The sequence below is a fragment of the Myodes glareolus genome, chromosome 26, assembly GCF_982192425.1.
Source record: "Myodes glareolus chromosome 26, mMyoGla1.1, whole genome shotgun sequence".
NCBI lineage: Eukaryota > Metazoa > Chordata > Mammalia > Rodentia > Cricetidae > Myodes > Myodes glareolus.
This window is the reverse complement of record NC_142051.1, coordinates 40,198,318-40,212,950: the sequence shown is the minus strand read 5'-3', so window position 1 is coordinate 40,212,950 and position 14,633 is coordinate 40,198,318. Positions and strand designations below refer to the sequence as shown.

The 14,633-nt window shown below is 43.4% G+C and overlaps 1 protein-coding gene across 4 annotated transcripts in view; it reads right to left on the bottom strand.

Annotated features, from left to right (window-relative positions):
* The window catches only part of Ano4 (anoctamin 4), a 319,024-nt gene that overhangs the window by 112,804 nt on the left and 191,587 nt on the right, over positions 1–14,633 (bottom strand). For all 4 annotated transcript variants that reach the window (XM_085683401.2, XM_087901925.1, XM_085683402.2 and 1 more), the window contains one exon: positions 12,410–12,568. In XM_085683401.2, the coding sequence (XP_085539527.2) occupies positions 12,410–12,568 (159 nt within the window). The remainder of the gene's footprint in view (positions 1–12,409; positions 12,569–14,633) is intronic.

Below are 14,633 nucleotides of genomic sequence, written 5' to 3'. Positions count from 1 at the left end.
ACTCATGAGAGCTGTAAAGGAAACGTACTACCGACAAACCAGCATTGGACTGGGAGCTGTCACATTCATTTTGATTCTCTTGAGAAAAATGTTGACCGATTCCCACGAAGAATGATATAATAATGTTCGTGGGTACTGTGTGCTTCTGTGTGTGTCTAAGTGTATCCCTTTCACATGATCATGGGGCAAATTTGGTGTATGTGGTTTATTATTGGTGTTCAACTCGTTAAGCCATAACTCATAAGGCTGACCTATACAGAACACTTTCTGAGCTCCATCCTCGACTAATAATGTGTAACAGATGACTGGTAATTACCCAGCTCATACATCACCCTTTTCTCTACCGCTGAATGATGATGCTGCCATTTCAAACAGATCTTGCCTTGTTATTAAGTGCCCCTCGCCACAAAAATCCAAGCACGCAAGTGTCAGAGTGAACAGAAGTAGCAATGGGCTATGACATTAAAATATTGCAATCAACGTTCTTTGGGGTAGAGCCTGGGTGAGAAGAAAAATGATGGGATGGCGGCCTTTGGAAACATATGCTTAGGCAAAGAACTGGAGAAACTATTATGTAGCATTGGAACTACCTGTAAGAGAAATAGATAAAATACTCATTTCTTTCTTTCATTTAACAGGAATATATTTAATATCTTCTAAGGACTAGATTTCTGGAATAAAAAAGTATGCAAGCCACAGTCCTTGCCTTGGGATGTAAGAATTTCATAAATAAAGGTTAAATAGAGAAATAGGAGGAGAAAGTAAATAAATGTAGCCATATACCGTAATCTAACACAAGTGATCTGTCTCACGAAGAAGTGTGTATGTGTGCATGTGTGTGCACGTGTGTGTATGTGTATCCACATATCACTTTTTATGACTCCTGACATCATTTAAAAAGAAAAAAATTAGGGTGATTGGAGGTACAGAAGTAAGGAATGTGGGTATATGGGTAGACTGCGGACTCCGACAGTCTGGGAATGCTCATCTGAAGACGCCCATGACAAGATGCGCTACAGAGCTTTTGATAGACGCGTCTGGAGCTTCTGGGAGAAGCCTGGACCAGAGACACAAAGTAAGTACAGTCAGGATAAGATGGGATTTGGAGCCTAAGTGTAGGGCTGCCTGTGAGGCTGCACTTCAGAAGCTACATTTCTTCTCACAGCCTCGTCTGTATTGTGGTGAAAATGAACACAATCAGACAGGGGCTTCTGTAATCCACCCCCGTATTCCTCCTCTCCCCACATCCTGCTGTATATGAATGCGCCCCTAGCTCCAGGACCCCCTTCTCATGCCACCTTCTCAAGCACTTTTCTCTTTGAATTGTCTCCTCTTTCGCCTGCATCTTCATGTCGGCTTCTCTATCCGGTCGTGAGGAATGGTAGGAGAAACCTTCGGGCAATCAGGGGGAAGAGGAAAGACTCAAGCTGTTTAGACCCCTTTAGAACTACAGTGCTGTCCACAACTCACTGAGTGAGGAAGTAGATTTCAGAAGACCCACGGGCACTGATTAGAGTCTGGGAAACTGCATCTAGGCAGCCTTGAAGGCACGCTGCAGCAATTTACTGCTGCACAACCCCAAATAATACCCTAGCTGGGCCCAGGAGTCTTCAGATGGAGGAGGAGGGGCCCCCAGGGGCAACGGAATGCGTTTCCGAAACACTAATGGGCACAAGGTCTCACCGCGCGTAATTTTCTTTCCTACGAGCTGACCTGCTAAGGTCAGGAAATCATAGGCAGCATGGTTTCTTTCTCTCATCTGCTGCAGTCCTGGCCTTCTAGGAAGCGCTTTTTAATTTCCACACGTCGAGGGGGAAAAAAATGAGAATGGAAAATGGAACTGAGAAGCAAAGGACTCCCCTGGGCAGTAAACATCATATTCCCTGAAGACCCTTCGAGGTCAGGATTCCTGCATGGTGGCTTAGTCAGACTCTGAGCTGTTGAGATGGCTTTCTACTTAAATTGTAGTAGTGGAGCGGGCTTCATTTGTAAAGAATTGAGGAGATGCTTCCCTGCATGGGAACGCTTAGAGGAAACGAGTGTCCGAAAATTCCTATCTGGCTAGCCCCGCCGCTGAGACTTGGAAAAAAAAAAAAACTCTATCTGACCTGCATTATATTCACAGGAAAGTACTGAGGGAGCATAAATGATGTGTCAGTCAAGAAAGAAGGGACCATACGGGGACTGTGGGAAACCTGTGTGGTCTTCCTGACACTAGGAGGAGAGATGCAGCCCTAAGCCAGGAGGACTAAATTGTGCAAAGTCTAGCAAGTTTCCTCTCTGCAACGCCAACCCGAGGTGGTTGGTGTCTGTTCTTCCTTTAAGGCCCGTGGCACATTCTTTTAGCTTCTGGAAGCCTTTTAATTCCCTTGGCGTTTTCAGAAAACAGAAACAGAAACACAAACAAAACGAAGGCATGATGCTTTGTTTCTCTGCTGTAGCTAAAGCTCTGTGAACAAACTGGGCAGGCTACACTTTCCAACGGTGGTCTCCATTGCCATCCCGCTCACCTGGAACCCCTCTGAGTTCCCCCAAGAGGTGGATGGAGTCTCTCCTTTTCCCTTTCAAGTCTGCCTCAACCAAGACGGTCAAAGAGACCGCTCCACAATAGGCTGCGGAAACGACCGTCAACCTTGGGATGTGGCCACCATGTGACTACTGTAAGCAGCACGGATGGAAAGAAAATGTGTGCAGCCCCAGCTGAGAGCTCAGGAGACCTTAGTGCCTGGGCAGGGACCCCTTTAGGACCTAGTGGGACTGATCCCAGCGGTGTCCAGCGAAGCCGCGAGAAACGGTCCCTGCTCATCCCTGCTCAACTGCGGATCTGAGAGCAAAACAAATGCCTGCTATCTCAACCCACAAATCTGGGAGCTCTCGTTCTATGCAACAAGAGATAATGGGGGGGGCATTTATTCATTTTTGAGTCTCCAGTGCCAGGCAGAGGTTCTGAAATGCAACAGCTTTGAAGCATGCATTTCTAAGGACAGATACTCTAACGCTGTAGGAGGCAAAAAGGGGGACGGAACTTTTTTTTTTTTTTTCATTCCGTGGGGCAAAGAACTTTCAGTTTGTCTGCCTGTTCCCCTCCCCAGGAGCAGACAAATTCCAGATGTTTCCTTATTCAGACTTCTGACTGCTGCTGGCTCCCAAGTTAAAGGTTTGTGCTGAGGGAATTCAGCTCTGCTCTAAACAGAGACAACTAAGTAGTGTTGGCATCAGAACAAGGGTGTGGGCACCAGGCAACACTCTGTGTGTAACTTACCAGGCAGAGACCCAGAAAGAGTTGGCCCCTGAATCATCACAAAGGGAGATGCTAGAATTTGTATGTCACAATGTGAAACATTTGGTTTTTACAGAGATGCCTCTGGTACAGCCTTAGGAAGGGACATGTTTCCTCAGTCAATTCTGTTAGGAGGAGGGCTTAAGGCTTCTCTATGCTGTTTGCTGCCATCTTGGCATGCCTCCTACCACCCCCAGCTGAGCCCTCTTGACTTTGCTGGGGAGAAGCCGGGGTCCTATCTCTAAAAATCTCTTTATCTGTGGGGTTCTTATTTAGAGTTAGAGTCTACAGTGAAGATACTCAGTGGGGAATGGGACACTGGAAAGGGAGAGCTATTTTTCTACAGTTGTACAGGCAAATGTGGGTCTTAGAGCAGTTCCAACAGTTGTCTGATACTCGTCTGCCCTCTGCCAGGTACTCTGTTAGACTCCCCGTTGCTGTCTCAGGCTGAAGGAGCTGGATGTGGCCTCCCTGACTTGGATCCTGGCCTTTTCATCAGGGACACAGTTTCTACACTAAATGCTTCCTTATTGGAAGACAAATTTCCCAAATAATTTTAACCATAAGAGGCACTAGGGGAGAACTACAGAAAGGAAACTTGGGGTCCTTGGAAAGGTAGAAGTGAAGGAGTAATTTACATATTGGAAATGAAGCTGCCTTATAGCCAAGGGCAGGGTAGGGAGGGACAGCACCCTGGTGGGGCCTCTCCAGAGGTTCCAACACTGCTTACGAACTTAAGTTGTCTCTTGCTCTGGGCCCTGCAAGACTTCTCCCAGTCTCCCAGATGCTGGCCAAATCCAGTTAGCTTCTCAGTCTAAACCCACCACCCCCATTCAGCTCCATTGATTCTTCCTACATTCATGTGTCAGGGAGACGCAATAGCGAGACAATCTCACTAGCCACCTCCGAATGGGCATTTCCAGCCTCTCTGTCTGCAGCTCCCCTGTTATCATAAAGCCTCTCCTTGAACTCCCAAATGAAATGCCAGCCCCTCACATCTCTGTACGTTTCTCGATAGTTTCACCGCACCTGATACGCTGACTTGTTTCATATTACACCATCCGCACTAATAATGGACATCTGAGAGCTATCTGATGAATGAAGAAGTGAATGAACGATTCGTTCCAAAATCACAGCCATCAGACACTTTTGACTGCCCTTGAGTTAAGCCTTGACCCTGCTCCAGTGTTACCACATTTGCAATTAAGATATACTAGTCATCACTAATGAAGTTCCTCTTTCAATTTTCTACTTTTCTAAGAATGATCGTCTAAGGACGATGGACTGACAGCTCTCCAGGCTGCTTCGAAGCTTTTCAATCTCTCTGTTCATTCATAAATAATTGGTGTTAATTCGTATGGACACTTTCTTTCTTTCTTTCTTTCTTTCTTTCTTTCTTTCTTTCTTTCTTTCCTTCCTTCCTTCCTTCCTTCCTTCCTTCCTTCCTTCCTTCCTTTCTTTCTTTCTTTCTTTTTTTAACAGTTTTCGGCAGTTTAACCTAGGAGTAATTAAAGAAAAAGAGGAACCAGATGACTCCACCAAAGAAAGACTTCAGTTCCTCTTGGATGCGGCAATGGGATGCTCCCCTGTGGTACACAATAACAACGGTGCCACATGGGCTTTATCCCCCAAAAGTCCAGGATAGAGCTTGGAGGGGATTGTTTGGATTCTGTTTCTTCTGGTGGGAAGTAACCATGGTTCACCATACAGTTTTGGAGCCTCTGCTGTGACTTGGAAAATGGATATTATTTTCCATTTAGTTGTGCTTTTTTGTGTGTGTGTGTTGAAAGAATTCCAATGAGTCATGTGAAATTATGGATTGACTTAAGGTCGTCCTTTGAGGAAATCAGTTCAAGGTAACTTTGTTCTGGTCATCTTGACCTGGCAAAGGCAATGTTTTGATTCAACTCTTTCTTCTTAAATAAACACAAGCAGCTAAGGTCCTTAGAGCTTTAAATTGGACTCAGAAATTAAACTGGAAATCAGAGCTGGAGGAGGAGAGGAAGGAAAAGCATGGCCCCCATGACGACTTCCCTGAAACAGCCCGAAGCTGACAGAACCATGCTGTTTCTGGGCGGTGACGGGGGACAGCCGCAAGTGGACTGGGTCCTGGTAGAGAGCTGCCACTTGACACGTCTCTTATCTTCTGAGACCCGACATCTCCTACTTTCCCTAGACACAGGTTAGGGACCCTCTTTCCAAGAGATGATGGGGGCAAGAATGAATGCCTGAAAAGTCCAGCCAAACGGTTGAACAGTGAGCGAAGCCACTCCCTTCTTATTAATGACATCATTGCCTGTGATTAGGTGCTTACTTTGTGCCAGACTCTCTTAGTAAGAACAGAATGCAGAACTCAGAAGTCACTTTATCTTCAGAAGAGTTTCATGGAATTATATGCCAGCTAAGAAATGAAGACATTGAGACATAAGTTAAAAATCTTACCCGATTATTTACTTAGTAAGTGGTACAGAGGCAAACGGATCTAAATCTCAGTTACCTGGCTTGAGAGGCCACTCCTAACATAGATCTTAGTCATTGCCCCATATAAATAGGCTCTTTTCTTCCGATTAAACCAGTTGGTCTCTTGGATCATAGAATGGTTTCACCCACTTTTAATTCCTTTCAATACCTCATAGACACAACAACAAGCCGCAAAATTGTGGATCAGGTATTTAACTTGGTGATTCTTAGCTAAGCCCAACCCTTTTCTGGCCCTGTCAGTTCTTGCTGGGACAAATAAGAATCCTCAGAGACCTGGAAGAGGTGTTACTAGCACAGCGTCGGAGAGAGCACAGTTGCTGCTAATCAGCTACAATGTGTAAGACCCACAACAAGGAATTATGTAGCCCCAAATGTTTCTAACACTGAGAAACCCTAGGGTCAAAATGACTAGTGTTACTTCCACACAGTCGTAGAATTTAGCTAGTCACTCGGTTGGCGAGATGGCTCAGTGGCTTAGAGTATGTGTGGTTCTTAAAGAAGACCAGGGCTCAATACCCAGCACCTATACAGTGACTCATAACCGTCAGTTCCAGGGGTTCTGATACCCTCTTCTGACCTCTGATAGCATCAGATAAAAATGTGGTGACATACATATACGCACACAAAGCGTTCACACACATAAAATAAAAAGATCTAAAAAGTAAATAAATAAAAATGAACTATTCACAATATTTTGTAGCAAATTTCAAACTTCTGTAGCTAAGCCCTGGAGTAAGTAAGTCTCCATGATAAACCCAGGAAGATAGAATTTGCTCTGAAAGAAATTAGACAAGCCTTATGGAATCCTTAACTCTAAAGTGTAGTATCCTAAATATAGGAGGAAAAAAATTAGCAGATTAAAATTGAATCAATGCCCATCTCCATTGCTGCTATTTCCCTTCTGTTCAGATAAACCCCTGAATTATGCGGTTGTTAAGACCGCTACATGAACTGTCTGGATACTACGGGGATTTGGCAAGTCTGGTGACAGTACCAGTGGTAACAGTTGCTGCTGGTGCACTGCCCAGAAGGGTTGGAAAAAGATGCAGCACCCACCAACGTTGAACTGTGCTAAACCCAGGAATGGATCTATCATAATTACCATAATAACAGCGCACTTAAGGTTTAGACTGGGCAGGAAACAGGCGGTACCATATTACCCCTGTATGGCGCAAGCTAAAGTTTTTAAGAAATGCTTAACATTTTAAAAACTTCTCCTGCACAATAAAGAATTACATATTCACAATAGGACATATTCAGACATAAAAGACCTCTAAATGGGTCACATTGTTGGACGACTGTACGTAGGCTTGGGAGAAAGAAGAAGAAAAAATACAGAGCCTGCTATGGCGGTGTCATTTTTCTGTTAGTTAAGAATATAACACAGACACTCAATGGGCAGGAATTCTATAAAGGCGTGAGAAGGAAGATGAATCACTGATCTTTAGGAGGGTCTGCCATGAGTCCTAGAAATGTCTATCTCAACTATAAAATTACAATTTCACGCAAAACTTTATAATATTTATAAATTAAAAATCAGTATCATTTTCCACAAGTACAAAACAATTGAAGAACCATCCTGGAGGAAAATTGAAAATCAGTGTTCTAGATAAAAACTAGAGTAAAAATAAGTATAAGGAAATCGAAGACACACTGTGTGTATCCCATATGTGGACTCACTTAATCCTCCCATCAACTCACGGAGCATTATCTTGCCTTCATTACCAAATGGATGAACCTGAGACTCAGTCTGCATAGCTTAGCTGTCCAGGACCTGCACCAAGAGACAAATCCACAACTGCTAGAGGCCAAAAGTGCACGGAACTACAGTCTAGAGGGGTCCCGCCTTTGTTATTCACTCTGACTTCCTTGGTTCCCTCTCTACCACCACCCTAGCCGTCTTCTCAGACAGACTCCTAACCTCTTTGACCTTGACATTCACAGGGAACACAGGAGTTTGTCTCTAGGAAGAAGGTCTCCTGAAGGTTACCATTTGGTCTGAATCATCTCGTCTGAAAGAGGGTATGATAGTCTGTGCTTATAAATGTGTGAAAATTCTTTACACTGTGTAAAGAGATTTCACTGCGATTGGTTAAATAAAAAGCTAGGCAGGACTGACCAGTCAGACATGGCAGAAACGGAAAAGAGGCATGGGCAGATTAAAGGTAATAAAGCCACAAGCTTATTAATATACCACACACACACTACACATACACACACACACACCACACACACATACCACACATATACACACACACATCCACCACATATATACACACACACCACACATACATACACACACCACAAATATACACACACATACCACACACACACACACACACACACACACACACACACACACACACATACACACATACACACAAGCCTTTCTTGGAAAAATGCAGGCTTCTCATAAGCTTGGAGTCCAACTCCCTCAAGAGATTCCTCTCTTGGTGACCAGAGTTTCTTCATGCCTCTGGAGACTGGTGGTCTGTGTTGTACATCTCAGATGACGGCATCCGAGTAGTAGCCTGCAGCTGCCAGGGCAGCTAGGACCTGAAAATCCTTCCATATCTTCACCTTCCCATCTCCAGTGAAATGTCTTTCTTGGCTCACTTAGTCCTACACCGATAACCCAACAATTCACATTTCACCTCTATCTTCTTTACACCAACAGGAGAAACATCGTCTACTGCTGCCTCCCTTCAGAAATATTTATCCCATGCACCATATCCACGAGGTCTTCTTTCTAGCTCTCTTTAGACCCCTAGTTTTGTTCCTGGCTTCTCTTTATCTTCCACATTTGAAACGCTGGTACACCCTGCTCTTCATCTTTGGATGTCTCCTCCATATGCAGTCATTCCTTTGGGGATCTTTTCCAAGTATGCACCTCTAGCCTGGACTTCTCAAATTCCAGGCTCTCCATGGAATGTCACAGACTTAACTATGTTACAAACTCATACAGTGAGATCTGCTCTCTTCCACATCCCTGTAAATGGAAACTCTGTTCTTCTGATTTCTCAGATAAAAAGAATGTAGCATAGAACTGAGTCCCCCCAATCTCTCTCTCTCTCTCTCTCTCTCTCTCTCTCTCTCTCTCTCTCTCTCTCTCTCATCTATCTATCTATCTATCTATCTATCTATCTATCTATCTATCTTCTTCATCATCATCATCATCTATCTATCTAACCTATGTATCTATGTATCTATCTATCTATCTATCTATCTATCTATCTATCTATCTATCTATCTATAAATGATATATCAACAGGGTTTCCTTACATAGCTCTGGAGAGCCTAGAACTCATTTTGCAGGCCAGGCTGACCTTGCAATCACAGAGATCCACCCAACTCTCCCTCCCAAGTGTTGGGATTAGAGATGTTTACTACCTTGCCTGGCTGAATTTCCTCAAACTGTTTATTCAATCTGACTGCATTTCCCCCAGCTCTACTTTTGAGCTTTCTCACTACGCTCTCTGCTGAGTGGTTGGCCAAGAAACCATCATCTCTTTCTTAGGTTTTTACAACAAATCTTCTAGTTCCCCCACCATGCCACCGTCTCCTCACCCATTCCTATCCAAGCAAGCAGCCAGAGCTTCATGAAACAGAAGACAGAACTTTGCATTCTTGTGATAAAACGTTTCGACTTCCCATGTCACCAGATAAAGTTAAATTTCCCCCACAGCTGCTAAGTTCCCCTGTCGCTGGGCTTCCATCTTTTGCTCCGCTCAGTTAACTCCAGCCATACCAGCCCTCCTCACAGTTTTCTCAGTATACCAGACAGGCTCCAGTCTCAGGGCCTTGTTTCTTTTTTCTTTTCTTTTTTTCTTTTCCTGTCTTTCTTTCTTTTCTGTTTGTCTGGAAGAGAGGAGGTCTATATAGGCAAAGCTGTCTTTGAAATTTCCTGCTTCGTGAAAAAAATCTGCCAGATAGTATGGGTCTGTAGGCTAAAGATGGATGCCCCAATGTTACAAAAAAAAAAAAAAAAACAAAAAAAAAAACAAAAAAAAACCTTTAGGTGACTCTCCAGCCAGCGAGATTTCTCTGTCAATTCTAAAGTTTTGAAAGTTGCTTTCCTGTTTACTTAGGTAATATTATGTCCTTCTAGAGTCTTTGATAGAGTTAAAAAATAGTTATAATTATAGTTTTCCTTAGTTATAATAAAATATAAAGTAAATATAAATATTATGACTGTAATTCTTGCTTGATAACTGTTTTGTTATATTTCTGTGTTAAAGTTAAAACCTTCCTTTTTATTTAGACAAAAAGGAAAAATTATATGGGAGGTCCTCCAGTTTATGTGTTGCTTTTTATTGGTTAATGAATAAAGAAACTGGCTTGGCCTATAGCATGGGAGGAGGAAGGCGGAGTTAGAGAGAAGCCATTGAGCAGCTCACTGGAGACAGATCTGGGAACTTTACCCGGTAAGCCACAGCCATGTGGCAATATACAGATTAATAGAAATGGGTTAAATTAATATAAGAGTTAGACAATGAGAAGCTAAAGCTAATGGCCCAAGCACTGATCTAATTAATATAGTTTCTGTGTGATTATTTCAGCTGTGGGCAGTCAAGATGAACAAGCGGCCCCTTACGACACAGAGAGAGCAGAGATGCCACATTTCCAACATACTGAACCACTAATGCTGAGGACACCGGGACGCAGAGAATGCAGACATGCTACATTAGAGACACGTCATATCACTTAAGCAGACTGTGGGAGCTGCGGCAAGACTGGAGCCAGAGGTTACTTGGGAAAAGTGGTTTCCCCAAAAGACCTGTCTGTCTGCTGGCAGTATACAGAGCATTGTGTGGAAATTGGCAAGTAAGGAAGCTGCAGCCCACAAGACAAAAACAGGCAGTGAAAAATTTGCTCCGTTGCTTTGTTTTTAAGCTTTGCTCTCTGGCAATACTTTTTCCACCTTTTTTCCCTCCCCTGACACACATTGAAATGAAACCTACCTATAAACATATTTAAAAATAATAACAAACAAATTAGCTAGTAAATGACCCAAACCACACAGGCGACGCACCTGTCCTGCCGCAGGCACACGTCACAGCGTGCCACAACTGCAGAGCAGGCTGAGAGAGGCTCAGCTGCAGGTCCACTGCTGGGAGCTACATACTGCAGTGCCTGTGTTCGGAGACACGTGGAAGGCTGGTGTGCGGTTTAGTAACACACACTCTCTGGAGGAAGCGTGAACGGATGACTCATGAAATGATTTTGAAATGAGCTATGCAGAGGAAGCCCTGGGAACGGGAGGGCTCGTCATGAAGCTTAAAGCACCAGTTCATTAATTGCACAAGGCTCTCTATTTTGATAGGAATCAAAGTTTTGACCAAGTCAGAATGGGCTTTCATTATTCCAGATGATGTGGATGCTATAATCTTTTTTTCTCTCTCTTTTTTTCATATAAAAATCATGCCACTTAGAAGTAAGACTACAGGACAAAGCAAAGCCTTTAAAAAAAAAACCACAATTTGCTGTGCTCAGTTGGTCAGCATAGGAAAGCTGTCTGGGAGCCCCACAACGACAATGACCAGACGACATTTAATTGTGTTTGCTGTGCCGGGGAAAACCCGTAACCTGAAGGGCGTTTGCGCAGACTGGCCCAGTCTCCCAGGAGAAGAACCGATTCTCCCTAGACAACACTCATCTCATCATTTTGCCTATGTCTTGTTGGAGGCATGCCCGAGAAAGACTGCTTACGTACTGAGACTCATCAAGGGATGAGGTCCGTCTACCAAGCCTGGGAAAGTCCCATTTATCCTCTGTCTCCTGAGATGAACATGCCCAGCGTGGGTGTAAAATGTCTCCAATATTTGATGCCTCAAAGCAATGCAAACCTGGCTGTCTGACTTCAATGATCTATAACTCAGCCTTGAGCGGCAGAGAAGACGTATTAATTTGTCAGGATGTTTTTCTTATTGATCTTCACACAATGTTTAGAGGAGATCTAAGAGTTACATAACTCATCTAACGGGGAGACACACACACACACACACACACACACACACACACACCAAACCTGACGGAGATTATTATCAAAGGCCTGGCACAGCCTCCTGCTTATTTAATTCTTCTGCGAAACTCTCCACGCAGGAAGAGAAGACAGGAAGGGGGTGGGGATGGGAGCAAGGTAGCAGCTAGCTTAGAACCCATAATAATAATCTGAATGTATTTTAAAAACTGGAATCATTTTAATAACGTCTGGCTGAGTGGTTTCTCCTCCTCCTCCAGATAGCCAATCTCTTCCAGTGTGCAAGGATGCCCACGTCCATTACAGTTCCTGAGATGTAGCCATGGCCTCCAGAGGAAGCAGATTGCATTTCAGTCAAAGTTTTCTTGGCCATGTGTGGCTAGAACCCTCTGCGACAGACACGGGACGGCAGCAGCTGTGGGAAGTCAGATGCGCCACCACAACTTAAAACCACCCCACTAATCGGGTTACAGAATATTTTGCCATGACGTCATGTGACACCAAAAATACTCTAAAGAGCAAAATGAGCTTCAGAAGCCTGATACATAGAACATCCCCCCCCAAGAAAACTAACGAAATAACATGTCCTGTTAGCATGTCAAAGCCTCATTTAAAAGTCTGATTCTTGATGTATGTGTGTGAGACCCCATACAAGAAAACGAATTTACCTCTTTCTCCATTTGTAATCCTTCCGCTCTAATGTTTCTTTCAAACACTTCTCTCTTTTCAGTCTGAGGGCTGGATTTTCTGTACACAAGAATGTAGTCAATCCGGCATCTCCCATCTCTAAAGTAAAGTCCGTTTGCTTTGTTTCGATCCCGCACTGTCTGTGTACAAAGAGAAAGAGACCCGGTCAAGCCATTCGTGAGCCTGAGCTTCATCTGAGGAACGACGTAAAAGAAGATCTAAAGACAAATAAAATCTGCATGCTGCTTTATTAAAACTTCACGTTCATAAAATGAAACAGGTAAATAAGAAGAAACAAAACAAAAAAACTGAGGACACAGTCTATAAAATGCGCAAAAACGCAAGACATTTGAAAATAGCAAGTGTTGACAAAGGTAAGGGATAACTGGGAATCCTTATATCCTACCGGTGGGAGGGAACACTGAAGAAGCAACTTTGGAAAACATATTGTCATTATCTTATGAAATTGAACATTCGCATAGCATAAAACCCTAGAGAAATTATTGGCAAGGCAACTGAGAGATGTAGATAAATATTTATAGCACCATTGTTCAGAATAGTAGAAAATTTTTAATTAGAACGCACTCAGTTATATATAACAAATGGCTAATCCATTGTGCACTGGATATACAGTCAGGGAAATACGACACAACAGCAGAAATGAACAAAGTAAGTTGCCTTGGAGAAGAATGAAATTTTACAGGGAAATGACAAGTCAAAGAAGGCTTCATGACATGATTTTCTATAAAACATAAAACAAAATAAATTTCTAAGTAAATAAATTTCTACATGGAGTAAAACTTTTAGAGCAAGAAAATGAAAACTAAAAGAAGTACATTGGGAGGATGGAGCCCCTGGAGTGTTAATAGGCCCACAAGTAGCTGCGATGGTTCCAGCCATATTCTAGCTCTGATTTTCTCAGGATTATTTGCCCATAGTAAAAACAGAACAAATATACAAGCAAAAACCATGTTAAAGGCTGAGTGTGCATTGCTTGGGAGGCACAGGCAGGGAGACCTCTGTGCACTCAAGGGCATTCTGGTCTATATGATAAGTTCTAGGTCACCCAGGGCTGCACAGACTGTCTTAAATAAAAAGGAGAGAGGGGAGAGAGAGAGAAAGAGAGAGAGAGAGAGAGAGAGAGAGAGAGAGAGAGAGAGAGAGAGGAGAAAAATATTGTGCCTTTTTATCTTTGGGTGTACATGTATTTACATGTATATGGAACACGTAAGACTAAACAATATACATTCTTCTATTGCATACACTCTGATATTAATTTTTCATTGCATAAAAAAGCAATAACAATTTGGCAACCCTGATAAGGCATATAACTTGAAAGATGTCTTTTTAATTCATAAATCTCATGATAGCTCAATTAATGTTCATTTTATTATTAAACATACACAGAAGTCATACACATTATTCTACACCAATCAATAAACTTAAGAAGCAGGTACGTGGGTTGGCGTTTTACACAGGCGCCTTAAATTGTACTAATGTAGGGCCTTAATGGAGACCATGGAGTCTGGGCTGCTCAAGGTGGAGCCAAGTGTCTCCGGCTAAAAGATCTCAGAACTGCATCTGCAAACCCAGCCAAGTGGAAATGAGGAACCTGTCTTCTCTCAACCACGAACGCATCACTCTTCCAAAACAGTAGAAAGGCGGAGGACATGTCAACCCTCCAAGACCACGCTAGCGACACATCCATGCTCAAGTACCATGTGTGGAACCTCATGCTCAGCCAGGAGGGACAGAAGGCTCATGCCCCACACTTCAGCACTGACATTTTCGACCCGTAACAATCACTTGGCTCTTGCTTTACCACACACCTGCAAGTCAGCCAGAAGAGGCACCTACCCTACGAACAGTTATTTACCAGATGGCAGCCAGCATCTGCCTTCAGAAACAGGGTTTTAAGCCGGGGACACAGTTCAGTCATAGAGTGCTGCTTAGGACCATGAGGTCCTGGGCTCAATTCTGAATACTACAATCAACACAACAACAAGATGAGAAACAACAACAGGGCTTTCCTCAAGGGTGCCAGGAGGAAGCCTGGCTCTGACTGAGCTGTAACCTGTTCTACTTCCAGCAGAGACCCGACCTTTCTGAAATTGTCACTTCTCTGGAGGGGAAATAAATTCACTACTTTTTGGGGTTCCTTTCAACGTCCTTTGAAGCTGCTATACAGCACCCCATGTGTGTAAC